Below are 27,335 nucleotides of genomic sequence, written 5' to 3' on the forward strand. Positions count from 1 at the left end.
ATGCATGGAGAAAACATACATTGTGCAGTGTTGTCATTGTATTGTACACATTGTAGGAGAAAACATTGCATGATAGCACCAGTTACACAAATATACAGTAGAGAAGCTGTGGCTCATTTGTTTGTAAACAACAGCTACAAGTATGTCCAAATATGAGCAATCACCTGTCTCCTCTCCATCTGTCTGGTCTGTGGGCGTGGCATCTCCTCAGGGAAGGTCAAGTACATCATCTGGATTATCTCCTGTTAGACGAGGGAGAAAATAGTTAAAATTAGCTACAAATTAAGATGATGGTTAAACTTTACATTCCCAAATCATGAAATTGATGTACAAGAGTGCAGGCTGTTGACATTTTGCAAAAGGAACTTGTACTGCTATGCAAAAGAGAAATCATGCCTTAACAATGTGAAATGCACCATGCCATAATGATTATATTTTGTATTGAGCAACGATGTAAGATTTTAGTACACTTGTGTGGATAGTTTGTAGTTGTTACTAATGCATGTTATTTGCCATAAATTGTACCTCATGCAATCATTGTGCAATAAACTTGACTTGACACACTAAGAATATTTAATGGAATTTTTTTAAGTTTGAGCAGGAAATATCAGGTTAAGAGCCCCACTGTTTGAACATGTTGCAAGTAGTATAATAAGAGCTAAACCACACACGTCCAGGATGGGGGCGTGTATCAGGCAGTCTTCGATCAGCTGCAGCTGGATGCAGGAGCAGTACTGGTTGATGCTGCGCAGGATGGACAGCGTCTATCAATCAAGAAAAGATGACAAAGACAATAAAAAAACTATTGATCTCAAGTGCAACTGAACATCAATGAATTTTCACTAAGAACAACCTCCATATGGATCAACAAGTATATGCCAAAACAACTTCCATTCCAACTTTGCTATAATGTGAAATCAGCTTTCTTAAAACCACAGGAGCCCTACCTTCTTGTTGAGAGGGATACTGTGTGGGTCTACAGCATCATCTGACCCTATTACTCTGGTAAATCTCTGCTTGATGTCGATGTAAGCGGAATTCAGATCAGAGGACCTCTCTAGTCTAGATGGACACAAGACATAACGCATGATAAATAAATAAATTGCAAATCTCTTAAACCTTTAGATTTGATAGTCAATGCTTTAAACACTCAAAAACATTTAGTAGTTTAAATTCAATGTTCTACAAAATATGGAACTGATTTGTGTCACTTTTTTCTCCCATCTGACATGACAAAACTAACAGTTCTTTAAATATGTATAAAAGATTTCATAGACTAACACTCACAGGCTGCTATCCAGAAGACCCAAGAGTGCATCTCTGTACTTCTTGAACTCCCCTTGAACAAAATGGGACTGTAAAACCTGTGTAAAAGATTTTTAAAAAACAGTTTATGCAGAATAAGTACATTTATCTTTCTTTTAGTAGTACAGGTACAGTCAAACCTGTATTAGGGGCCACCTCTATACAGAGGCCACCTGTCTATAGTGGCCAAATTTGTCCGGTCCCTTGAGTGGCCGCTATAGACAGGTTTGACTGTATGTACATTTGTGTATTGCATGTTCAATTCAAAAATATAGACAGGGCTATAAGAACCATTCCAAAGCTCAGACCTACCCCTTCATACTTGGCCACCAGGCTGCGTATCACGTTGTTGTGTTCCATGATGGAACTAAGCCTCGCTGCCGTGCTACGCAGCAGCCTGTAGATTTGGATCAGCGCAGTTGCCTGGTAGGCATTCCTGAAAGCAACAGACAACAATGCTCTTTACTGTTGGTAACAAAAACTAGATATTCAACTTTCTTGTTTCATTGCTGTAAAGTCCTCTATCAAATTGAATACAAAACAAAATATACCAGTCACATATGATTTTGAAACTGACAGATATGGCAGTAGAATTTGGTAAATGTTGACAGGGTAACTCTAACAATAATGATTATGATGAATGACAGGGCCCAGTGTTTTTGACTGCCCAATTTTAGAATGGAAAACACAAAAATCTTTCCTATGGTACCCTGTACCAAAATGATTTAGAGGTGCATACAAAAAGACTTTCACAACATCAACACAGCAAACAGTCAAGTGAAGCTTGGAACACAAGTACCATCAAAGATTTACCTGTCCATGAGGATGAGAAGGATTGCATGGTAGGCCACATCAAAGACTTCTGCCTCAGGGTGCATACTGGCTATCTTCCTTTGTATATGCTCCCTGTATGGCAAGCATTAACATTCACTCAGCACATGCAACATCTGGTCTTCTCACATAGTACATAATTCATTATAATCATAGACAGTATCATCTTCTTGACAAACAATGACAATGATTGAAAATCCATGATACAGTTGTATGTGCAGCAGGCTGGAATACGAGTGTGCACCCCTGGCTAAAATATATCAGGGTACAGTCTGGCCAGGGGAAAATACCCAAAGTATCTTTTTGTTACTTTAAGTTTAAATCTTACTTGTCAGCTTTATTCTTTGTGAAAACCTGCACAACTTTTCAAGAGTGTAAAAGAAGGACATGATGTCAAAGTGTCAAACTTTTACCTGATGGGAGATTTCACCTGCCAGGAGTCAGGTCCATACTTCCCTGATGACCCAACAAACCCCTCCTCCTCCCCCTTCTCTCCATCCCTCTTTTCTTCCTCCTTGGTCTTCTTCTTGTCCTTCTTCTTACCACCTTTAGAGTCAGCTTTGCCTTCGGCTGTGGATGGAATGTTTTAGAAGATTAAAACTTTGGTGCAAATCTGTGGGTCACCTTAATTTTGTTAAGATTTATCACAATTCATTCAGATTTATTCCAGTGCATTGATCATCAAGGCTACTGACATAGCCAAAATTTGAGTTAGCTGAGTTCCAGAGAAATGATTTTGAAATGATAACTGTTCTGTTTTTCTTCATATAGAAATTATCAACAACATATGATTACTATGTTATCTGATATACATAAATGTAGTAACAGTTGTTAGCATTCAGAATACCTTGGTCATTTTTTGAGAGGTCTGACTTGTAGCGTGGTTGCATGGAGGGTGGTGGTTGGTCCTTGTCCATGACCTCGTGCCGCGGCATGAAGATGTTCAGGTAAGCTTCAGCATGAGACTTCTGCAGGAACACACCTTCATGGAGGGTACCAAGGGGGAACTCTGCAAAACTCACCAATCTAGAAAAAAGAAGTCAAGAACGTCAAACAAACGTCTTGAACTTTTTTATTTTTTGTGGATACTTATTAGCAACAAAAATAGCTTCATTAGATTGGTCACAGAAGAATTAAATTTTTCATTCACAACTTAATACTAGTACGTTGTCAATGTTTCTGTAACTCCTCAGCTACCCTATCCTCCAAGCCTAAATAAGGACTCTACTACACCTTGCTGCAGTTTGGTGCTGCAGCACAGAGGAGAACATCTACATTGTAGATGTTGGAATGTGGAAAAACTTACTTCACTATCCTGTTTGCTAGCAAATTAAGCTGATGTCATCACCAATGCTTAGCTACTGCATCAGTAAATTGTAACATAATACTGTATCAGGTATTTTACACTGAAACAATCTGCTTTAGTGCTTTAGAATCTTACCTTTCTGTCTTGTCCTTTTCTGAGACTTCGATGAAGTGGAGTTCATACTGCTTCTGGCCCCTCCGGAATGTGTCAGAGAAAGGATCAACTCGGAACACACCCTGTAGGAAGGGTGCAAATTCACCATCATTATAGAAAACTGAAAGGAACTTGTCACTAAAAACAATTTGATTGAACAGGTATGTGACACAGAATATTTTGAATACATTCAAGTGATACTGCGATAATATTTCTTACCTCAAATGTAGCCATCTTATTGTTGACTGTTGCTTCAGATATAGCATTCCAGAAATCAGCCTGAAAATGTAACATGCAATTTAGAAATGTTACTGAAGAAACATTGTCAAACAGTTGTGTTAGAAATTAAAACACAGCACCACAGAGACAGTTAGAAAAAGTATAGACTCCATTCTAAATCGCTAACCATAGTGGTATGTTGCAACAGAACAACTCGTCAATTCATACAATGATGAATCATTGGCTAATGTGAAATCCTTCTCTTCTTTCCATCAATGTCTGACCTTGACCCATGACCCCCAAACTGTGCCCTCCTGACTGACCTGATTATTCAAGACCATCTCTTGGTCCCAGAAGACATTTTCCCACAGGCCTGGCAACTCCTCATCCTTAGTGGGAACACTGACACCTGCAATAATGCAATGTACATGTATATCTTTGAATCAGGAATAAATAACCAAATGATATACAGATATGGGGAAGAATTTTTCTGTGGTATACATGCATTCTGTAATTTTGAGGCATCTTAGAAGTGAATGGAGGGATGACTTACCAAAGTAAACATGAGTGTTCTGATTGTCCATGTTGTTGACATCATTCACAACACTGTCAACAAACATGGAAATTCCCTGGAAAATAAGCCAACAAAAAAACTTTATGGCAGAAAAATCAAATAATAACTTGTACATGATACAAATATCATATACCATATAAGCTCTATATAACAGAAAATATGGCAACATGTACAATAATACAAGGAAAGTATATATACCCTACATGTAGTATACAATGATACTTGTACAGTCTTTGATACAACTTCTAGCATCTGGGTATGTACAATTATGTACAGTTCTATATCTAAAAGAGATTGGTCTAAAAGCCTACCTGTTCAGCATCTGGTCCTACCGACACATAGGAGACCCTGACAGTTACAATGTCGGGATGTGGGTAGAATGTACTGGTGAACACACTCTGTCCAACCAGGGCCATTAGAACCTGGCACTGTATACCAAAGACAAAGAACTCATCATAAAATGTAAATGTTCAACCATTTTAAATTCATTAATCAAATTGTCTATGCTATACATAGAGATTCTTACTAACTTTTGGGGTTGGGCAAAGAATTTGCAAACTTGTCTGGCATTTTCTGTTGCAAACATAGAACTTGTTGTCAACATTCAATTTTGTACTGGGTAATCAAAATTTATGTTACATGAAATAGATTTCATTCCAGATGGTCTTTACCTTTAAATGTGACTTAAAAAAAAATGTTAAAAAAAATGAAACTCAATCCATAAAGTGAAGGATAGATAACTATAAATTGATTCAAGTTCACTGCACTAAAACGTAACATGAAAAACAAGAATTTGTGGCACCTTTGAGTTTGTAATTGAAACCGTACTTAAAGCAACAAATATTTCAGGATTTACAGTACATGTAGTTACAAATACCTTCAATGTTACACCATAGCAATCCTATACCTACAGTGTAACCTTCCTCCTTGTGTATGGACGACTCTTTCGGAGTCAGGTCGTCCAGAAGCCATTCGTACTGACGGAGTGCCCCCGGGTCTACACAGCGTAGGATTGTGGACAGGCCCCAAACATTGTTGTAACCCTTCACACCACTCACGTAGCCCAGAGATGTTGCATATGTAGGGTTCTCTGTACAACAATACCTATAATCATGACTCCTGAAAGTAGCATAGTCAAGTCAAGTCAAGAAAGTAGCATATACACCTGTGATGCTCTGACTAGGAAACATGCAACAACCCAATAATCCATAAAAGCCAGACATACCTAAGAGCTGGGTAATCTTTTCATCATTGTCCTCTCTGAACATGTGGAATCTGTGAGCAGAATAATAGTAATATAATGGTTAACAGAATCAAATAAAAGTCAAGTTATTCACATTGCTAAAATATTTTTGTTTATCGTAAACTGAGCAAACAATACTTTACACAAAACGAACTTCATCTTTAATGTAATATGGTGGTAGTTCATATCTGACCAAAACAAGAGAAGAGCTGATACTTTCTATGAAATGCAGAAGTTTTTAAAAAATGACATTGTCTAATAAGCCTAGTATGGTTATGTACAAATACATATTTTTTAACTTCAGGGACATGCTTACTTTTCCGAGTTTCTCCGCAGCCTCCGTACAAAGCCTGGGTAGGGGTTATACGGCAGGTCGGGCATGCTCAGTAACATCCCACAAAGCTCCTTCATGTCTACTGTCAGCTTCTTCTCGTGCAGGTACCTCTGTATGATCCCCATCCTTCTCTGGAGCTGCGGGTCATCCTCGGGTATGACGTAACGTAGACGCTCTACTACTGGGCTACCAATCTGTAGCATTAACAGATTTAAAAACAACTTAGTACTTAGTAGCAGCAGTTGTATTTACAAAGGATGAAAAAGAAGGCACAAGCAAGTGCACATGTATTTGCCATATATATAACAACCAAGGGAGGTACAATCTTAAGTTTTGAGCTAAATTTTATTTATCTTCTCTTTATTTTTTGCAAGACAACGTCCTGGCATCTATTTGCAAAGTATATTACTAAACAGTAGATTTATAGGACTAAAGTTACTTCTTTCTTCTTGATTTTTAAAGATTATTACTGAACTACAATACAGCTATAGGAGAGGTACACTGTAAGGTGAGGTAAGGAAAGCTAATACTGTCAGTTCTAAGGAGAGATCCTGAAACACCACAAACCATAGAATCAGTATCAGATCGTTCAGTGATGGTTTGCATAGAGAGCGCTGTCGCTCGGGAAGCTCCAGGTTGTGTGGGCCGCCGGCGGGACTGTGATGTTGTAAGCGGACGATACACAGCTGACTCCTAGAAAACAATGTCGAGTTGGAAAAAACAAATGTTATGTTAATTTTTATTGCAAACTTTGCAAGCTATTGACTTTGATTTGTCTAAGACAATATAAAAATTTTCAAGTATGGTACATTTAGTTCTGGTAATGGAAATCAAATTGTGACTTATGAATAAACATTAAAAAAAAGAATATTATTAAAGGATGGAAAATATCTCACCTTCCTGGTCCTTCTGGTGCGACCAGTAGCAACACTGCTGGATCGGACTGTACCACCTGGTCTGGTAGGAGGTTGAGAAGCTTTCTGTCCAGGTACTGATCTCCTACCTCCAAAACCTACTGGGAATTCCACAGTATTGGTCATTCTGCTGACATCTAGAAACTTATGTGTATCATTGTAATAGCAAAACACTGATATTTACTTTAACGTTATAACGTCATATATTTACGATCATAAAATTATTACAAAGGGATATATAATACTTTGCTGCATTCAGAAACTTTTATTTGTATCAGGTAACGTTATATTCCAGTTTTCACCAGTCTTTCTCTACATGTCAAATAGTGACTTGTTTTTTCTAACTGTATTTTTTACTTTTTATGTCCTTTCCCCGTCGGGCCATAGCACACTGAGACATTCTTACTTCGGACAGTCCCAGAAAGAGGTATAGTACCCCCCCCCCCCCCACACACACACACACGTTCCCAAATCAGATACTTCAGCTTTGCTTACTTTGTGGAGGTTGTGGCGAACCCTCTGTTGTCTTGCTGCCTGCCTGAGACACATTTCCAGCCGCAGTCGGTCTCCGCGATGCCATGATTTGGCGAGAGCGGTCAGAAGTGAGTTACCAGATCATGTTGGGCGCTCAAAAACTCAGCTCACTTGCTGATCCTGTTCACAATCACGATGCCCTTTCTACTGTGATAACTCTATCATTGTCCTGGTAGCATTCGACCTGGTCCCTAGAAAATGGAAAATTGCATGATGAGATGACACTGGCTCGATTGTGACATGTTTACGACGAAGAATTTTAAGAGACCAAAAACTTTTTACCAATCGCCGCCATCTTGGATTCAGAATAGACCACTAGAAGTAACACGAGACAAGGGGTCACTGTTTCAGAGCGAAGACAATGCGTCATAGGACGATGCACGAAAGACACATAATACGTTTGAATAGAACATAGGATTTCAAAGACTTAACGATTCTCCCGTTACGAAAACGTGGAGAGTACATTTTGTTGCAGAGTTATTACGCCCCTATTAAAAGTGGTATAACCTGCTTCGAAGTGTAAACGTTTCTATGGTGATGCAGGGTTAGGATCTGGTCGGTTTCAATTGTTTCATTACCTTCGCCAAGAAGGTCTTGTTTTCGGTAGCGTTCGTGTGTGCGCCCGCGTGTGCGCCACTGTCTATCTGTAACCACGATAACGATTGTCTTGTTTCCCTCCCCTTGCCATCATCAACGCCGACTAATGAACATATAATGTACTCTCCAAGCAGAGGTTAGACTCCAGCTGTTTTTTAGACGTTTTCTTAAGTCGTTTTTTATCGGGCTTTCTATTTTGTATTGCATCTTGCTATGTCAATCGGTTTTGACACAGCAAGATACAATACAAAAAAGAAAGCCCGATAAAAACGACAAAAAACGTTAAAAAAAACAGCTGGAGTCAAACCTCTGCTTGGAGAGTACATGTATATATATATATATATATATATATGAGCATCAAATTCAAAGTAAAGTAAAATGAAGTAAAGCAAAGTAAGCAAGCCAGCTGCTAGAAAGTTAGTAACATTAACGTTAGATACTTTAGAACAGAACCCATTTTGGACAGCATTACGAAGGAAGAAAACGTGACCCTTCTCGGCGATAAATATCATGTTTGCCAGCACATTGCTTTTGATCTTTAAATCTGGATTTCATGCGCAGGATTCGGAATTTGTAACCTCGATGACGTATCATTATCTGCTGCAGTCATGAGCAGGTTGACTTTTCTGTTTGTAAACACGCCCATGTCAGAGGTGGCGACTTGCATTTTCAATTATTTGCTAACTTTCCAAATGGTAAACAGAAGCGGTTGTTTCATTCAGATAGAAGGCACTCAGAGCTGAGTGGTCTCTAAGATAGCTTTCAATTCGTTAAAACAAAGGTGGGAACATACTTGTCTAGTATTTCCTCTTTCAAGTCTGTAAACACCACCTGACCATGAAGCTCCTGTTTCTATTTCTCGTTTTTGTCCCGGCCTGTGTGCTGGGTCAGTCCGCCTGTGACCAACTGAGTATGGTCAGCAGGGCCGGCTGGGGCGCAGTCCCACCCAGGGCCACCACCCCACTCAGCCACCCGACGCAGAAAGTTGTGATTCACCACAGCGACAGCTACTGGACGTACCTGTTCAACTGGGGAGGGTACAGCGACCAGAACGAGTACATGGACAGGGTGAGGGAAATCCAACAGGACCATATGGACAAAAACTATGACGACATTGGTTATAACTTTCTCATTGACGGGTACGGCAACGTGTACGTGGGTCGCGGATGGGACAATAAGTGAGTTGTGTTCCCTTCAATATAGGCTATAGGGACGATACATGTTTAAAAAATAAATAAAATTGAATGATTATATCCACGTCATAATCAACAAAAACTTTATCTCCCACAAAATATCGGTTCACATGAGAGCAAAACAGCTGCACATATACATATCATGCGCGGCGAAACTTAATGATTAATCAAACAATGGGCGCCTAATCATCAATGCCATGTTGAAGTATCGCACTGAGACACCGGTATTCAGCTTGGCAAACCAGGATATTCGAGGAATATGCAAAGAGAGTAAAATTGCAAAATTGTCAGCTGCATATATGATCAGAGCGTAAAAGACTAGTTATGCGTTTTTATCGTATCAACATACCCATATGGTACTTGATATATGATGCATTTTCTTCTAGGGGCGCACACACGGCCTGTTGTAACTCCATCGCTATTGGCATCAACTTCATCGGGTACTTCGTAGACGACCTGCCGACTAGTGCAGCTCTTGAGGCCGGGAAAAACCTGATCGCCTGCGGAGTGGCAATGGGGAAGATCAGGAGCGGATACGACCTGAACTGTCACTCCGATCTCGGGGCCGCAAATGGGGACACGGAATGTCCTGGTGCAGCTCTGTGTGGCTATGCTAAGGGACACTTCCCTGGCCTGTAGAATTAATATGGCCACATGTGCACCTGATGCATATATATGCATGTAAAACGAATGTTACGCTTTTGTTTTTCCATGCAGTATAGTTGCAAGATGATATTTCCTTTTGTGGTCTCTCTTCATTCCAATTGTTACATGCTTCTTCACACCAGCTCGACGATTAAACGTAGACAAGAACAAGTGACCGTAGGTAACACAGTCTGTGACGAAATTATGGTTTATGTCGGTTGTGTTGTTTTCTGTGGTGTGTGATGTTGTGTTTATATCGCATACAGAACGCATCAAACTTGCCCGTTATCCCCAGGCACCGGTGGCATAAGCTAGCCACCGGTAAATCTGCCTTTAAAAGCCAACATACCTATAACTACCAAATTCAAAACACAATCCTGTACGCATCAACAGCAAAATCAGCGTCTCAAAAGAACGACACCAATGAAAACAGCCATCACGCAGCTTCACAATAGCCTGGTATCCATCCGTAATATAGCTCCCGAGTCTCTTCTATCCTCTCCGTAATTGCAGAGAGGAGAGAAGAAACTCGGGAGCTATATCACGGATGGATACCAGGCTACTTCACAATGGACTCCTGATACAGCCGCAACTGACGGCACGATGTGCACAAAACGATCACCTGGTCAGGGATTCTCTGTGCAAAGGATCTGCCAAACCACATACGAATGCGGCAACGGGAACATACAGATACAGATGCCCGTAGAATTATCTTGCCCGTCCGCTTTCGACGCTTCGAGTGCTGTCAAAATTGCGTCAATATAGGAAATTTGCTGTCGCAGCATCTAGTCACAATGACGGGTGCTTTTAGTAAAGTTTGTATCGTGTCGATGGAATTGTCAATTTTGATTAGTGTTTCGATCTCCTTTTCACGCGTTTTGCCGTCAGCGATGGTGAGTTTGGGTTCGACATTTTTCATCATTTATTGGAAGCTATGGCGATTAAGGTTTAGATAAACATTGCATTGGTGTAAAAGTTCAGCGACAAAATGGTACGTTAAGATTTGCATAATGCGTTGTCAGGATTCCCCCATGGGGGCCCTTGGTAATGCCTGTAATGTACTGTGCTATACACATGATAGCTACGAACGCCAGAACACAATACTCCGTTGGGAGTTGACCCACCCTCCTGGAGGTAACGAATCAGGGGTCAAACTGAAGGGGTCAAACTCAAAAGGTGTTACATACTATCTCTGGACACGTGAGGTCGGATATCAAACAATCACGACCAAAGTTCAGTTGAGAGTACAACAGTCAACGTACGTCCACCGTCTTCGCAAATCGTCGCAGGGGGCATATAGTGATTCATAAGATATGGCGGTATTTGAAAGGATTTTGGGTTTTACCTTGCAATACCTGTTCCCTATCGTGGCCACCGCTCTTCTGGCTACCTTTGTTTTAGCAACCGTTTATCTCTGGATGGAGGCTCGCTTTCAGGAGAGATCTCTGGCCTCGTTTCCGTGTCCTGAAAGACACTGGCTCCGAGGAACAATGGATTTAAAGAAGGTAAGTACTGATAGGCCCATGGCCACCAGGAAGCTTTGTCTAAACCTTAAATCGTACATTGGGCATATATTTAAGGACTTACTATTGTGTCATTTTTTTCTGTTGAAGAATTCTATCTGGTTTACATTTTTCATGATAAAGTACTAGCCTCCATAGCAGGGGGCCGGCAATCAGAAAGGGCCAGCAATCAGCGACCGAGTACAAATAGAAATAGCCAGCAAAAGGCCCCAGAGAGCCTGCTATGGAGGCTAATGAAGTACTATGTTATATAAACGTTGAAAGGGCAGGCTCGTACGATAGGTAAATACTAGTAACTGGGGCAGGGGTAACGTGGGCCTAATCTCCAAGCAGATCTTGCGGTGGTTTAAAACAGTAGCATCAGCTGGGGAAGGAGTTTAGCCGACAGAGGAGTTTTATTTCTTCGCGGCGGAATAAAAATCCTCTGCCGGCTAAACTCCTTCCCCAGCTTATGTTACTGTCTTAAAGCACCGCAAGATCTGCTTGGAGATTAACGTGGGCCCACCTATTGTTCAGTGTCTTCATAAACCACCAGTTGAGAACTGCCTCATGCGATGGCGTATGCCCGTGCCCTTAAATCGCACGATAACCACAGCAAGTCGTATATCATAGTTAAATCATCCAGTCGCCGATCGTCGTGCGATATTTCCAGTGTACGTCGTACGATTTTTAACTTGTCTCTTCAGAATAGCAGCCTGGACGCTTTTGTGCTTTTATAACCGACGAAATGCGAACCTCGTTGAATAATAAGTTGCAATGCCTTTCACTGTAAAGACGTGTTAACAAAAATACCATAACAAGATGACCCTTTACAATACGTACAAAGAAAGGTTCAAATCAAGAAAAACACAGGATGAGAAAGACAGCCCCTTCACACGGCTCTACGAGTCAGGCTATGAAAACACACATATATTTTAGCTATAAAAGCACGACTCATAGAGGCTACCTTTCTCTTCGAGTTGTCGCCGTCATTGTTATCTTCATCTTAAGAATCGTTAGAAGTTTTGGAGGTTTTCTTCTTCTTTTCTTCTTTTTCTGATTCTGTTCAGGAGTCAGATTTATACAATTGAAAGTTGCAGTCACAAGAGTGTATAATGAAGTCCGCAAAATACGTACCTCAATCATGATCTAGGTATATCTTTACATGGTACTGGTTTGAGGAATTGGTTTTGCCGCTGCTGCGTCTGTTTTCTCGCTGTAACTTCCGGTCTCTGTCATGCTTCCAGATAATGGCGGATCAGGGTTACCTCCTAGAATTCCTGTTGGAACAAACTCAGCGCTTTCCGAAGTGTTTTCAACAGTGGGTAGGACCGTTCCGTGGGGTCCTGGTCGTAGTTCATCCAGAACTTGCCAAAGATGTTCTGAAAACAATCGAGCCAAAATCCAGGGTCTACGAGTACCTTCGACCATGGCTAGGTGAGTAGTTTCAAACTTGTTTGGGACGATGATAAGGAAGTTGACATCGAAGGTGTGTCAGTAATGATACGAATGTATGAACAACAGATATTAACTTTGGACTATTTTTTAATTATCGTGGAAATTAAACAAGATGTAATTTTTTCTCGTACATGCCATGCACGGTGAAGATGTCCACATTGTACGGTACAGTGTTTTTAACGTTTACGGTTGAAAAACGTTTTCTTTGCCTCATGAACGCATCTTACATCTACCCCTCCCCCAACAACAGGTGATGGCCTGCTCCTAAGCAAAGGTGAAAAATGGAGGCGAAATCGCAGACTGTTGACTCCAGCATTCCACTTCGAAATCCTGCGACCTTACATCACAGTTTACAACCAAGCCACGGACGTGTTTATGGTAACAGATGACCATCTATAGCTAGTTACTACAGGTGTCATTTATTACGCTTTATGTGGGATTTTTATACTAAATTGACAGCCTAACTTACTAGAAGATTGACTCGCTATCTCAATAATTATATTGCTATCTACCTTACATATTTATTAACGAATTTACTGCTTAACAGAGTGACGTAATACCATAGCCTACTAACTTGCATACTAACTAACCTACCCGCGACCTTACATACTAGAAAGTTCGCGACATTTGCCAGCGAGAAAATACATCTTTCACTCCATCTGTTGTGAATTACCCCCAGGAAAAGATGTCCAGTTTCGCCATGAAAAATGAAGCTGTGGAGATCACCGAGCACCTGAGTTTGCTGACATTGGACATCATTCTGCAATGTGCATTCTCCCACAATATCGACTGTCAGCGTATCGGGTACGCAAAAAACCACATCACACGATTGTTACAAGCGTAAACAGTTGAATTTTGCACGACATACTAGTATGTACAACTATCACAAAATGTCTCAGTTTGCGATCGCACTGAAATGCAAACACTGCATTTCATCCGGACCTCCACTGTTAAGCATTACTAGAAAGTGTTCGAAAGGTATTTAACTAGGGCCTACTCTTCCCTTGCAGGGCCAAGCATCCATACGTTGCTGCAGTACACGCCATGTCGCAACTGGTGGTTTTACGTGCAATGTATGTTTATCCTAAATTCATAGGCTATTGACGCACTCCACTATGAATGAATAGAATGAGTTACAAACATAGCAAAAGTTTCAATCGGTTTCTGAAAACTGTTGTCGGATTGATTTTGCTGGTAGGAAGCTAAGTTTACACTTATGACAAGGTAACCCTTTACGGTCACGGAAAAGGGCAGACGAATTGAGTATAGTAGCTTTGCCATTGGATGGGCAATCTGCAATCGTCCTGATCAACAAAAATCATACTAGTTGCGAGAAGATTTTTCAACATGTAAGAAACGATGGTTATACTGAACAATCATACAGATACAGATAGCTACGACAGCAAAAGTATAAACATTTTTGTTTTACGTTTACTTTGATATTCTATTGTACAGAAAATTACGATGTTGCTGTACCCTTGCAGGCATCCCTGGATGCATGTATGGCCGATGTATCGACTAACACCTCAGGGTCGGAAGTTCGTTGAAATGTACAATCTTGTCCATCAAGAGGCTAATTCCATTATCAAAGCAAGACGAGAGGTCCTGGTAAGTGTGAATCAGGTGTATGATGGCCAAAGACGTAACGTTTTCTGGCTACCGTGTGCCTCTAACTAAGGGACATATTAGGAAGTAAGGATGAAAACTTGTAGCTATGAGATTTTTTGCGTTTTCGTGAAATAATTTGCAAACTGAAAGATGCAAAATATGTTTCTCCACAGAACAGTGAAATAAGGGAAAAGATGGGGCGTGGGTCTCGGTATTTGGATTTCTTGGACATCCTGTTGACCGCTCGCGACCCGGACGGAGAGGGACTAACTGATGAGGAAATCAGGGCGGAGGTGGACACTTTCCTATTCGAAGGTAATACTCTACGTTGTGTCCCCTGCTTTATTAGTTGGTACACTCATGTCCATACGTATACCAGTCATAACACCTTGACACCTGGGAGAGGGGAACAGTGTCCAGCACAAGGGCAACAAAGTACTCTTAGCACCAGGAACAGGGAAACACTGTCAACACCAGGGACAGGTGTCAGTATCAGGGACAGGGAAACGCAGCCAATACCACTGTCACCAGGGACAGGGAAACACAGTCAGCACCAGGGACAGGGAAAGGCGTCAGTATCAGGGAAGGGAAACGCTGTCAGTATAAGGGACAGATCAACACACAGTTCACCAGGGACAGGGAAACGCAGTCATCACCAGGGACAGGGAAACACAATCAGCACCAGGGACAGGGAAACACGTTCAGCACCAGGGACAGGGAAGCTCAGACAGTACCAGGGACAGGGAAACACTGTCTGCACCAGGGACAGGGAAATGGTATCAGGACCACGGGTACGGAAGTAAAGTTAGCACCAAGGACAGGTAAACACAGTCAGTACAAGGGATAGGGTAACTGTTGAAAGCTGCTTGGTTCTTAGTCAGAATATCTTATAAACCAATCAATCAATCCATATCACATTCTTTGAAATGTTTAATGTAACAAGATGCATAGTCTATATATAACTTAACTATTTTGTTAAAGGTCACGACACGACAGCCACTGGCATCTCCTGGAGCCTCTATTGTCTGGCTAAACATCCGGAGCATCAGGATCGAGTAAGGGAAGAGGTGGATGCTGTGATGGCCGACAAGGATGAGCTAGTATGGTAATTGGGTTAAAGCCTGTTGAGACGCAAATTCACAAGCGCTAGCAGGTAAGGGGAAAGAAGTAAGAAGTAAACGAAGCTAAAAACTTGACGTTAAATGGTGTATGGAAATATGTAGTAATGTAAACATAGGTAAGGGCAAGGATTCAACCTCTTTGGTAAGTGAATATCATACTTGACCATATACTATTGCCTACAGGGAGGACATCTGTAAACTGAAATATTTGGCGATGTGCCTGAAGGAAGCTATGCGCCTATATCCTCCTGTTCCCATCGTGTCACGGAGGATCACGCGAGATTTCGACTTCCAGGGACATCGCCTGCCAGCGGGAACAAACGTGGACTTGAACGTGTGGTGTATGCACCGCAACCCGGCTGTCTGGGGCAAGGATGTCATGGTAAGAGCGACCTAAGTGCCGGAAAATATTTGAAAGATTACAGAGCACAAAAAAAGAGTATCTGATATCACTCTTATTGCTGGAATAAAAAAACAACTCTGAAATGACCTCTTTATTTGAATTCACATTTTCAGGTGCTTATTGCTGAAATTATTATATTCCTTGTTAGTATTGATATCTGTTGAATACATGTACACGACTACAATTTTGTTTCAGGACTACAAGCCTTTTAGGTTTTCACCCGAGAACATGACGAAGATGGATCCCTATGCTTTCATTCCGTTCTCAGCCGGGCCAAGGTCAGTCCTTCATGATGTCTTTTTGAAAAAAAAAGAATTCTTGTCAATATCTGTTTGGTATTGAACCCGGATACATGTACGTAACAATATCTTCACTGCACAAAGCTATGATTTGGAGTTGAGCTCTTACACTGTAAGGTAAACTATTTGCACCGTAGAGTACAAAGGAAATTACAACAACTTAGATTAAATCTCTGGAGCACCATGGGTATCATCAATTCAATACCCTGTTATTCATGCCATAACAGAAACTGCATCGGCCAGAACTTTGCACTGAATGAAGAGAAAGTGGTAATTTCCAGGATATTACACAGGTATGCTTGCAAGTATTTTCAGGATTGTTGCCAAGTTTTTCAATGCAACTTAGAGAAGAAGGTGTCAAATCACATAATATACCATATTCTGTGTATATTCATTTGTCCAGCCTTCCTGGCCACTTAGATTTCATGAAGGCAGCGTTTTTTTTCGCTCAACTGCATTATTTTTCGCTCACATCAGTTTTAGGGTGCCGAAATGATCATGTCATAATAAAACCAGTATGGCCTAACTGCTAAACAACAACAACAACAACAACAACAGCTTTTCAATCTTCCTGACACTATCAGGTTCAAGGTCGAGCTGGTTCCCGATCATCCCGTGGTCCCATCACTGCAGATCGTCTCAAGGGCAGCCAACGGCATCAAGGTCAAGTTCATCCCGAGGAGCTAGAGTGCCCCTGATGGACTATGTCAGAAGGACCGCTTTCGTAAAATTTGTCTCTTCAAATCACTTGTATGGAGCAAGTGTTTTGCCTTAGTGATTTAGTATAGCCAACCAACTTAAGTTTACACACAAACGTGCCTTAATACTGCAATGCTAAGAAATAAAGAATACACTTCGTCGATAAGTTACTGTCCTATTTTCTTTGCAACAAAGGTAAGAATGGTTACTCTCCAACCAGATCCACGGTGCGTTATGTATAGTAACCAGATCCACGGTGCGTTATGTATAGTATCAAACTTCCCGTTTGACTCCCTTAGCCGGCTATACTCCCTGGCCAGCTTTGATACTATCTTATGGCACCGTAGGATCTGCTTGGAGATTAAGAATGGTAACGTTACAGGCTTTGACGCAAAATAAATGGATGATGATTAGGTAGAATAGTGAAGACCGTATGTCGGGTATTGAGGTTGGGTATTGAATAAAAATCAGGGAAAGTCTGTCAGAGGCAGATTGTGAACTAGGATGAACTTCATTACTGCATTACGTTACTCCATAAGTTTAAAGGGCATTTGTATATCTTTGCGTTAACGAATAAAATTGGGTGACAAACAGATATGATACTGCAGTGAAGATTGTACAATTGGCAATGTTATGTCTCTTATCCATTCATCACCCATGGTAAATAGGTGATAAGCAAATAAGCTAATGACGATGTAACGTCAACATTGACGTAATTAAATCCAAAGAAAAAAAGACAATGCGTTGTCTGATATGTCATCGAAGACAAACTTAAAATTTGTTCGTCAAATATTCCGTTACCGCTTTGCTATTCAACAAGAATGTAAATTTCAATGTTTTGCACTTTTTCTCTCAATGTCTTCGTTGTCGTTATGATATTACTCTTTATCTACAGAACTTAACTGTCCCTCAGGTAGTTTTGTTTGAAGTGATTTAGACTTAGGTGCTTGGACGCCATTTACAATAACGGCACAGTATGTTTGCGCGACCTTTGTGACCGTTTCTTAGCGATACCTCAGTCGCCAATTGAGCCGTGTTCTTTCAGTCAGAATAAAATGATATGTCTATGAAATGGTATTAATTTACTGTGGGATAATAATCAATATTGTTGCGCATTGATATTACTATTTCATAGGTCACGCAAATGAACAATAAATCTTAGCATGGTTATTTTGAAACTGACATCAAAGCATGTAACTGCCTGAATATATGCAATTCCAAACGACACAGAAAAATAAGATAAAGCTCAGCCTCCTATGCTTCATGTTTACGTTATCATTCAAATCTTTATCTCGTCGACACACATTTGCAATTTGACCAAGCGTATATTTGCCAATTTCCCGCCAAGACAGCCTACGGTATCACCAAATTTGTGCCTGACATAAACATAACCCAGCGTTATCGTGCTCTATCAGAGAATTATAACAAACACCTGCCTTTTCTATGTTGTAGATATGAAATGTTTTTCTTCCTCTCCTATAAGAGAAACTGTCACAAATTGATGTATTTCTAAGAGTAGTGTCGGTACAAATTTACAGGGAGAATTCTCACTACGGTAGACAGCCTAGCTTGGGGCCTTATTTGCCCAGTGATGCGGAGATTTGGAGAGGTATTTGCACAGCGGTCGCCTTGACAACCACAACAGTTTGTGTGCTTTAGACCTACAGCACAGACTTGTGACCAATGTTTATGCGGTGTTCCTCGCCATTTCTTACCAGCCTTGCTGTCTAGAGCCTCTACTGTAGGCTACTGGTCCGCTACGTCCTGATTTCAGGTAAGACATCGTGCAGTGATAACCAAATCCTTTTGTCGGTATTGCTGTGATGATTGTCCCTAGGGCATATTTCGGCGTGAATAAGCATAATTTTCTGTCCGCCAGTCAACCAGTGTACCTTAACAAACTTCAACGGACTAAGAGAGATTGTAAAATCAGGCAAGACTAGCCTGCAATTCGATCAACAAAATCCCATTGATAATTGATTGATTTTGTTCAGACTGGAATTGGAAAGACATTTCTCGTGGTCGCCCTTTTATAGTTTTAAGAGGAATTTCAATTGTTTCACCCATATCGATGTCATTTTTCTTAATTGGCCTAAAATCTTCTCAACTAAATACAAATGATTCGCTGTCACAGGAATAATTTCCCATGTGTAAAAAACTAATGACCCTTCAATTATTATTCCTTAAGGCGATTGTTGTGACATCGCCTCGGGTTACCAGCTCACAATGAAGCCGTATTGTTTACACCTGTACCCTTTGTACGGTTACAAACTCCGAAACAGGTAGTACCCGCGTGTCAAAGGAACAGTACAGGGTCTGGTGACATTATCTTGTTAGATGGTAGCTCGATTACAAGAATAAGTAAGTCAAGACGCCACAAAATCCATGCATGTACAAGATCTAGTACTAGTGTAAGCAAAACGCACATTATTGGAAGGGGGAGGGGGGCAGGTAGAAGGAGTGTTTTGTAATTTATTTGTAGATTATCATAAGTCGAGGATTCTACCTGGTATTTGTTTAATTTCGCTCACCCAATCCTCTTGCCACTAAGTGTATATTTGATGGTTCCTTAACATTGCTCTTTATGATTAAAGAATAAAGGATATGCACGATTCTGTAATTCCTGTGGTATCAAACATTCTTTGACAGTCATGTTCAGTTCACTAGATGGTACTTCATAGGGACAGTGCTCACAAAGTTGATTTGCTTTTTTAGCCCACTTTTTCTCGTGACGTTCCTGAGTAAGAAGCGAAACCATGCCACGTAGACATTCCGCAGGCCGCCGCTCTGATGCAAGCGAGGTGGATGACATGGAGGGACTCGGTAGGTTTTCCACTTGTCACAGTTGAAATGCATTGGATGTGAATTACATTGAATTTCAAATTTGTGGATAATGCACATAAATGTTGCAATAGGCTTATTCTAAATTTTCCAAAAATTTGGTCAAAACGTCTGAATGCAGAAAAAGGTGACCGACAAAATGGCAAAATGTGCAGTCACCTGAAACTGCTCTCTTATTGGCTAGAAGTAGACTGTTAATTGTGATTGACAGTTAGAATTGATGCATTCCTACAGCATGCACAGTAATGAATTTTAATTATATAGCCATTTCTGTCTGTTTGATGATAAGAGAATCATCTTTTTGTTATCTATCAGTTTCAGGCAGTTGTTTATCTGCAACCCTATATTTTGCAGTCATTATAATTTCCTGAACATAAATTTTTTCAGCTGAAAGTGAGCTGGCCAAGCTACAGCGTCAGTACCGTATTATGGAGGGGGATCGCCAGGCATATAGTGTGGAGTCACAAGATCTGATTCGCAGACAAAGGTACAATGACTTCCTGAAAGAACATAACAGATAAATGTCCGAGATATATTTGCCTAATATACAATGCAAGTAGATTATGCTCAAACTGAGATGATGATAAAGCAACACTTTGCCCCAACTGAGGGGCGTTGTCCAGTACTCAATCAAGATCAAGAAGAAGAAGAAGAACACTATGTTCACTGTCAAGTATGTTAAAGTACTGTTTACATACTGTATTACAGATCAAATCTGATGAAATAATTTATTCATGAGGCAGTCAGGAAGTTGCAATAAGAATTGCATGCTACAAAATACAGTCAAATCAGGTAGTTGTTTTTTGGTGATGCCTAAGGTATGGAGCTGATGATATTAATGCTGTTGTTGCCATTGTTGTTGTTTAGGGCTGAGATTGATAAGCTGCAAGCAGAGCAGAATGAGCTGTTCAAGGATTTGAAGCTGTCCCGCAGCAAGTTCAACCAGGTCAAGGATGAGGAGAACAAAGATGTCTTGAAGAACCTGGTTGCTGCTAAAGGTCAGTGCTGTCTGGTGACCACCCAGTAATTTTGCTGTTTAGCCTTCCTGTACCAATGCAGTCTTTACTAGTTAATACTGGTTACACCTTGGTTAGACAGTTAGGTTACTGGTATGTGATAAATGTCAGAAAACCTACAAATTCAAAATATTAAACTTAAAAATTACAAGAATGAAATGCACTTTTTAATCATATGATGTTATCATTACAGATGAATATGGGTCAGCCATCGAGAATGAAAAGGAGAAAATTGCAGAACTTGACATTGAGGTACCTATGGATTCTTGTCTTGTATGATTTCTTATGAGATTGTCTTAAATGTTTTACAAAGTGTCCAAGATTCGTAAAAAATATGGTAAAAAATTGCCAACTGTGCCATTGAACACTTTCAATGAAACTGCCCCATAGATTCGCAAGTGGGAGAGGAAAGTGGACGGGCAGCGGAAGTCTATGGGAGGCAGCAACATCGGTCGTGAGCATGAGGTCAAAGTTCGCAAGCAGATGAGGGTCCTTGAGAACAGACTGGACAGGGTAAGTGATCCAAAGATGCAAATATCTAGGAGTTTAGGGAAAATGTTAGCCTGAGTACCATCCTCCGTAGTGACCGTAGCTCAATACCATCCTCCATAGTGACCGCTGGCTCAATACAGTATTGAGCCAGCGGTCACTACGGAGGATGGTACTCAGGCTAGAAAAATGTAGGAATGTGCATTGAAAGTATCGTAAATTGTTTTTCTTGGTCAGTGATGTTTTTGGGTACATTTTTGTGCTACATCATGAATATACATTAGTCATATTCATATTATCTATTTTGAACAGCCTTTAAAATTATCATATAGCCTATGGATGTAAGTAGTGCAGGGCCTGCAGTCTATTAAGCGCACATCATAGGTGGATTCACAGAACATTTCTTAACAAATTTGAGTGGGTTGTTTGCCAAATGTACTGCAGTCTATTTGAAATTTTACAAATTCCTTTTTTTGCTGTAAGGCATTTTTGCAATAGTCTGGCAACAACCCACGTATTCATTCTAAAATGGTTATGTTACATATTTCAGAGTACAAAAGGTTTTAATGAGGCGCTGACGAGGAATGCGAAGCTACGTGAGGAGATTGACAGCCTCCGGACTGAGAGAGCCAGATTTGAGCAGCTGTTCAAGAAGCTGGACAAGGTAAGATGGTGTTGATAAATACCAAGTTTGGTTTGAGTATTCTAGAAGAGGCAAGGAAGAGCAACATGATGACAAACTTCAAGATGGTCTATCTATAGCCTTATTGTGTTGTATTTACTGTTTGGGTGTTTGGTGTATTTTTGTGAGAGAAGGAAAAAAAGCAAATTTTAAAGAATATTTTGATATGGTTGTAAGATCAAACGTATTGTTATTCCTTAGTCTAATGGTTCTGATTGTTTACCAGGAATTGAAGGACACCAGGAAGGAGATTGGGGAGACGATCGAGAGTTCCACGGCGGCGTACGACTCCCGTGACGAAGCGCAGGCCAAGATGATCCTGCTGAAGGAGAAGGCCGACAAGGACCTGGCACAGCACACACAGGAGACCAAGGAGCTGCAGCGAGTCATCGACCATGACAGGAAGCTGAAGGAGTTCATGGGCATCAAGACCATGGAGAGGGAGGAGGACGAACAGGCTCGTGCACAGAGGATTAAGAGGGGTCAGTCTGCAACAAGGAAAATATGGATTTAAGTTATCAGATATTGAGTTCTTTGCTACACAATCCAAGTTTTGTATCCGCCAACATTACAGGGCAACACAAAGTAGTAGAGTCCATTATACATTATATGTGATACAGTTGCATGAAACAGAACTTCGGGTTGTGTAGCAAAGATCTTGATATAGACTAAATCATCAACCTGATAAAGCTATTGACTAAATGAGAATGGTGACGGTGGGGCAAGGGTTACTGGTTTCCCACACCTGCCATGAAAAGACATGTCAACAAAAACATGCTTTTTGTCTGTTTTGACTGTTGTTGCATTTTTTTGTATGAAGATTATCCAAATTGATAAGGTCTATCCAGGCTTTCTCTGTGTGTTCATGCTTCTTTGTGCCTTTTGCAACAGAAATAGAGGAAGCAGAGCGTAAGAAGAAGGAGGCTAAGGAGGAAAGCGTGGAGACGTACGAAGAAGCTTTTGACAAGATTCGTGCAGAGACAGGGGAAGAAGACTTGGATCTGCTGGTGGAGAGGTTCATTGAGGGTGAGAAACAGTGATTTATTTTCCTGTAAACTTGAAAATAACTTCTGTCAAATGTTTTCAACATGGTTAGAAATGTGGGGAAATGCAACATGTATTTTGTGAAGACTTTTTTTGGTGAAAAGTAGAGCGATGAAGGTCTTCCCATAGTAGATACTGCTGAATGAGTTGTCTTAGTCTTGAGATTTATAATACTTCAGGCTACATTGTGACATATTGAAAGTTGAAGAGCTGTCAGTCTTTGTAGTTTTGAAGGTGACATTAAGACCCTGGCATGACTGTTTTTTCCACAGTGGAGGATCGCAACTTTGCTCTCTTCAACTATGTGAATGAGCAGAACAATGAGCTGGAGAAGCTTCATGATGAAATTGAAGATGTAAGTCTTATAACTTATCATTGTGTCTTTTTGCTTTGCAATTTGAGTAGTCAAACTATCAGTAAGTCCACTAGAGTTGGGTTAAGTTGATACTTTGTAGTGTAATTTTTTCACTAGTACTGTTTCCCCAGAAAACACCTCGCAAACTGGTTTGGCAGAATCCAGGACACTTCCACAGCTTTTTCTACAAGCAGCAAAAATCTTAGTAATTAGAAATTACAGTAAGACGTAAATTTAAACCACCATTCAACAATGAAACTGCATATTATAATGATGTAAGAGAGAGAGAGAGAGAGAACTGGTTTATCTTAACACACACAATTTCAGGTACAAGATGATAGTCCGAAGACTAAATTGCCTTGTACAATGTACAAAAGGGACATGGCGCTTAAGAGAATAATGAAACGTCCTGCCTAAGTGGATTAACCTAATAATGATCATCACCATTCAAACTTAACTAACTGTACAATTTAAAAGTGTGGATCAACACACACACACACATATATATATATATCAATAATGAAATTGATCTCATTTCAATATAAAATAGACTTATTAAGAATATTAAAAAGTGACATTGAAAGTCACGAGTTTAAAAGATGAGTTTAAAAGTTGGACACAATATGGTAACGTAGTATTCCTAAAATGGACGCTCTACAATGTAAGATTGACATGTATGAATTATGCAAATTTCTTGCTGACAGATCCAGGAGGAGATCAAGCGGTTCCAGCAGCAGGGGGTGTCCATCGAGCAGCAGCGGCAGCTCATCCTGAAGGACCTGGAGGAACAGTCGGAGACGGCCGGCAAGACCGCCAACGAACACGACGAGCGCAGCAAGGCTGTCAACAAGATCCTGGACCAGCTTAAAGCAGGTAGGCTTAAGGCACATCATCATCTTGGGCGACTTGCCCATACCAGGTCCAGGCTTAAGGCACAATATGATGTTTTGGATTTTTGAGAAGAAGGAAAGTTTGGGAACTTATCAAACAAAATTCTATTAGTACAAATTAAATACCTGACAATTTGTATACAAGAATAACGGAAATGATAACCAAGGATTTTAATATAACCATAACAATACCCAACAGAAATTCAAATGGTAATGCAAATGAGATTCTGGAATCTCAAACAAATGAAATTATAAGTCATAACACAATATGATGTTAATCTGAAACTTTAATGTAAGAATTTGATTAGTGAAAACTTCTTACCTTGAAAAACAAGGTTGCAAGGAAAGGCCTCAGTGCTACCGACAAGTGGTGGGAATGATGTCATTTATTGTCTTTAGATTTGTATATTATTTAGAATAATGATTTCATTACGCAGTCTTTTTCTTTATTACTTATTTTTCTGCAATTGTTGAAGCCTTTAATGTTTACTTTTCCTCCCTCTCCCGTTGCGAACAGGAATTGACTCACTCTTCAACAAGCTGAGCTGTGACCGGTCAGCTCTGGAGGACATGTTGGGGGGAACCGAGGGCGTCCGGAACGACAACATGATGCAATACCTGGGCGTCATCGAGGAGAGGACCAATGAGCTGTTAGCATCACAGGCATACCTCATGTCAAAGGTCAGTACAGTAGGAGTCTATGTTGAACTGATCATGTCAAAGAAGGATTAAGTCGAAGTTGTATTTTTACAATGGTGCAAAACTTGACAGACATTTCAAAATTGAAAGGATTACGTCAGGCATGAATAATTGTTTCCTTGATTTACCACGTTCATGTTTCACAACTGTTCTTTCTTGAGAAAGCAATGAGGTTTGCAAAACTTGTTGTTTTTCTTCGTAGGATTATGAAAGACCATATGACCCCAAACTCAACAGTCTGCTTGGGGAGGGACCAAGCAAACCACCCCCCTCTCTACAAATAGAACCTCCCACCACTGGGTAAGTAATTTCCATCCAAAGAAACATTCCCTTCAGTTTTTATCTGAAGTGTGTATGTGTCTTGTCAGTGTATTTGTTAGAATCCCAACTTCTGATGACGAGGAAATTTAAAATCGGACATTCAAAGCTTTTTATTATTCAGTCATATTTTGCAAATTCATATTTTGCAGAGATGACTATGACAGTGATGATTCCGCCCAACCGAGTGATGAAGACCAGAGACCACTCACACAGAGTGAGCTGAAGAACAGGGTCATGAAGGGGGTAAGTACACCAGGGTTGTAGCCAACCTGAAATCATTTTTCTTCCCCTCGATTTTGAATTCTAACAGCGCCCAAGGTGCAAGACGTCACGTCAAAGGTGCCACGTTCCTTGGGGGGGAGCCTAGGGCATGCTCCCTCGGAAAATTTTGAAATCTAGACCCTCTGAATTGCTATTTCCTGCATTTTGAGGTGTAAATTTTGCTGGTTGACTTAGCTGTTCAACAGCATCTGTCTTGATAAAATATTACACAAGGGAGACAGTTTGGGACGGAATGGGCAAAATCAGTTTCCGTCCCCAGCTGCAAAATTACATCAAAGGGCGGAAGGACAGGCGCTGGCTACAACCCTGAGTACACAAAACGTCTTCTGGGGTAAAATTGTAACAGTTTCTGACTGGCCCCTAGTATCTGACAACTAGGCACCTGTTAGATGGCTGGCTGTCATAAAGCCGATCAGAATAAGGTTGAAAGTCACAATCTTTACTACATCCAACATCTGCTTGGGAAGTACACATTCTGGTACTACCTGTAACCTGAATACTGGTAGTCTGCATTATGCTTATTAGTTGTTGTTCTTGATTTAAGATTCATTTCATTTTTAACATGTTTTTACTGACTCTTTTTCTTTTCTCTTTTAAGGTTATCAAAAAAGAAAAAGCAGCCGGACAGAAGAAGACGTTTGCATATGACTTGTCAGGTGCAAAGGATCTAAAACAGACGAAATCCTACGAGAAGAAGAAGGGAAAACACTAGGAAGCAATGATCCTATGTCACTCCTTTATTTGTACATACTAAAACATTTATTTCCTCCTGTATAACACATGATGTTGCACAGATTAGATATGCATATATCTTTCATTAGTGTTCAAATATATATAAGGCTTGTTTAGAAATCAGTTCATAGAGATGTTGCATATACTTTAAGCTGTAATTTGCTTATTTCAATATCATTTCATAAGAATTGAGATACCTCTGTTGTCATGTTATTACCTTAAAGTTATTGTAAGAATTGTTTGACTTGAATATTCAGTTGTCATTTATGATTTTTGAATGTGAAAGCTTGATTTACCTGACGTGTACAATATTGATGACGATTCGATAATTAAGTGAAGTTCATAGTTCATCTTATAGGGCATCTCTTCAAAAGTGATGCAAGTGCAATGTAACAGTTGACATGTGGTGTGATCTATCAGACATATGAGAACAAGCTTATGTCATGGACACAGGCAATTTTTATCTTTTATGTTGTTTGCAACGCTGCAAATATTCTACAGCCAAAACAGTTCCTTAATGTTGTTGAAATTTTGGATGAATTGTAATACATTTTGTGGTATTCAACACGGTTTTGTCACAAGCACAAAATGGTTGTCTAAAAGGAATCAAGGATAGAAAATGTTAAATTTTGGTTGTTTTGCATCCAATGACTATTACTAGCTACTTTCTACACATATCATAGGCATTTTGTAGCAATATGATGTATAGAGAATATTTTGACTACATTACTGTGTATATATACATATACATGTACATGTATGTTGAACATGTTAACTAAATAAAATAATGATTTCATTCATAATTTGTTTATGTTGTTTGTAAGTTCCTTTACTAAATGTAATAAAAGCACCAATTATAAACAGATGGGATGTCTCCCATGAGGTTCATAAATCTGAAAAACGTTTTCAAATACATGTATCGTACATTGTTCATGAGTTATGAGAGTTTAAAGTTAAAACCAAACCCTAGCTTCTAGAGTTATTTCTTAGTAGGCTTAACTTAGAATCGTTTGAAAAGGTCTCTTGGTAGTAGCTGTAATCATAAA

At 40.1% G+C, this 27,335-nt stretch overlaps 4 protein-coding genes across 4 annotated transcripts in view; 3 read left to right on the plus strand and 1 right to left on the minus strand.

The window, feature by feature from the left end:
• The window catches only part of LOC118425496, a gene marked incomplete in the record, with an annotated part of 15,351 nt that extends 7,623 nt beyond the window's left edge, over nt 1-7,728 (minus strand). Inside the window, 19 exon segments of the mRNA XM_035834358.1 lie at nt 171-242; nt 672-764; nt 948-1,062; nt 1,288-1,364; nt 1,618-1,741; nt 2,119-2,211; nt 2,550-2,706; nt 2,984-3,162; nt 3,578-3,678; nt 3,815-3,874; nt 4,138-4,223; nt 4,368-4,443; nt 4,700-4,816; nt 5,300-5,478; nt 5,614-5,663; nt 5,948-6,159; nt 6,533-6,658; nt 6,862-6,977; nt 7,375-7,728. Of these exon segments, the coding sequence (XP_035690251.1) occupies nt 171-242; nt 672-764; nt 948-1,062; nt 1,288-1,364; nt 1,618-1,741; nt 2,119-2,211; nt 2,550-2,706; nt 2,984-3,162; nt 3,578-3,678; nt 3,815-3,874; nt 4,138-4,223; nt 4,368-4,443; nt 4,700-4,816; nt 5,300-5,478; nt 5,614-5,663; nt 5,948-6,159; nt 6,533-6,658; nt 6,862-6,977; nt 7,375-7,459 (2,118 nt within the window).
• A 961-nt stretch (nt 7,729-8,689) lies between these two features.
• On the plus strand, nt 8,690-10,033 carry LOC118426144 (peptidoglycan-recognition protein SC2-like). Its single transcript, XM_035835406.1, has 2 exons — nt 8,690-9,188; nt 9,590-10,033. Exons 1-2 carry the CDS (start codon nt 8,848-8,850, stop codon nt 9,840-9,842), a joined length of 594 nt encoding a protein of 197 aa, XP_035691299.1. The 5' UTR covers nt 8,690-8,847; the 3' UTR covers nt 9,843-10,033.
• Nucleotides 10,034-10,798: 765 nt separating this feature from the next.
• Nucleotides 10,799-17,141, plus strand: LOC118425968 (cytochrome P450 4F2-like). Its single transcript, XM_035835151.1, has 12 exons — nt 10,799-11,353; nt 12,598-12,787; nt 13,059-13,186; nt 13,488-13,612; nt 13,819-13,881; nt 14,293-14,416; nt 14,590-14,731; nt 15,398-15,521; nt 15,721-15,919; nt 16,136-16,218; nt 16,467-16,532; nt 16,824-17,141. Exons 1-12 carry the CDS (start codon nt 11,162-11,164, stop codon nt 16,924-16,926), a joined length of 1,539 nt encoding a protein of 512 aa, XP_035691044.1. The 5' UTR covers nt 10,799-11,161; the 3' UTR covers nt 16,927-17,141.
• Nucleotides 17,142-18,508: 1,367 nt separating this feature from the next.
• On the plus strand, nt 18,509-27,092 carry LOC118425966 (coiled-coil domain-containing protein 63-like). Its single transcript, XM_035835150.1, has 15 exons — nt 18,509-18,712; nt 19,654-19,761; nt 20,167-20,266; nt 20,647-20,777; nt 20,989-21,047; nt 21,186-21,308; nt 21,835-21,948; nt 22,193-22,448; nt 22,858-22,992; nt 23,283-23,365; nt 24,070-24,238; nt 24,773-24,936; nt 25,157-25,254; nt 25,425-25,518; nt 26,156-27,092. Exons 2-15 carry the CDS (start codon nt 19,695-19,697, stop codon nt 26,267-26,269), a joined length of 1,707 nt encoding a protein of 568 aa, XP_035691043.1. The 5' UTR covers nt 18,509-18,712; nt 19,654-19,694; the 3' UTR covers nt 26,270-27,092.
• Nucleotides 27,093-27,335: the final 243 nt, after the last annotated feature.

The sequence above is a fragment of the Branchiostoma floridae genome, chromosome 11 (assembly GCF_000003815.2).
Source record: "Branchiostoma floridae strain S238N-H82 chromosome 11, Bfl_VNyyK, whole genome shotgun sequence".
Taxonomy (NCBI): domain Eukaryota; kingdom Metazoa; phylum Chordata; class Leptocardii; order Amphioxiformes; family Branchiostomatidae; genus Branchiostoma; species Branchiostoma floridae.

What these genes read in the sequence shown, in the direction of transcription:
- LOC118426144 (XM_035835406.1), top strand. Translation starts at nt 8,848, where the DNA reads ATGAAGCTCCTGTTTCTATTTCTCGTTTTTGTCCCGGCCTGTGTGCTG. An exon ending in GGTCGCGGATGGGACAATAA is followed by an intron (nt 9,189 to 9,589) that starts GTGAGTTGTGTT and finishes ATTTTCTTCTAG; the next exon opens with GGGCGCACACACGGCCTGTT.
- LOC118425968 (XM_035835151.1), top strand. Translation starts at nt 11,162, where the DNA reads ATGGCGGTATTTGAAAGGATTTTGGGTTTTACCTTGCAATACCTGTTC. An exon ending in GGACACTTTCCTATTCGAAG is followed by an intron (nt 14,732 to 15,397) that starts GTAATACTCTAC and finishes ATTTTGTTAAAG; the next exon opens with GTCACGACACGACAGCCACT. An exon ending in TCTGGGGCAAGGATGTCATG is followed by an intron (nt 15,920 to 16,135) that starts GTAAGAGCGACC and finishes ATTTTGTTTCAG; the next exon opens with GACTACAAGCCTTTTAGGTT.
- LOC118425966 (XM_035835150.1), top strand. Translation starts at nt 19,695, where the DNA reads ATGCCACGTAGACATTCCGCAGGCCGCCGCTCTGATGCAAGCGAGGTG. An exon ending in GATCTGATTCGCAGACAAAG is followed by an intron (nt 20,267 to 20,646) that starts GTACAATGACTT and finishes GTTGTTGTTTAG; the next exon opens with GGCTGAGATTGATAAGCTGC. An exon ending in GAACCTGGTTGCTGCTAAAG is followed by an intron (nt 20,778 to 20,988) that starts GTCAGTGCTGTC and finishes TTATCATTACAG; the next exon opens with ATGAATATGGGTCAGCCATC.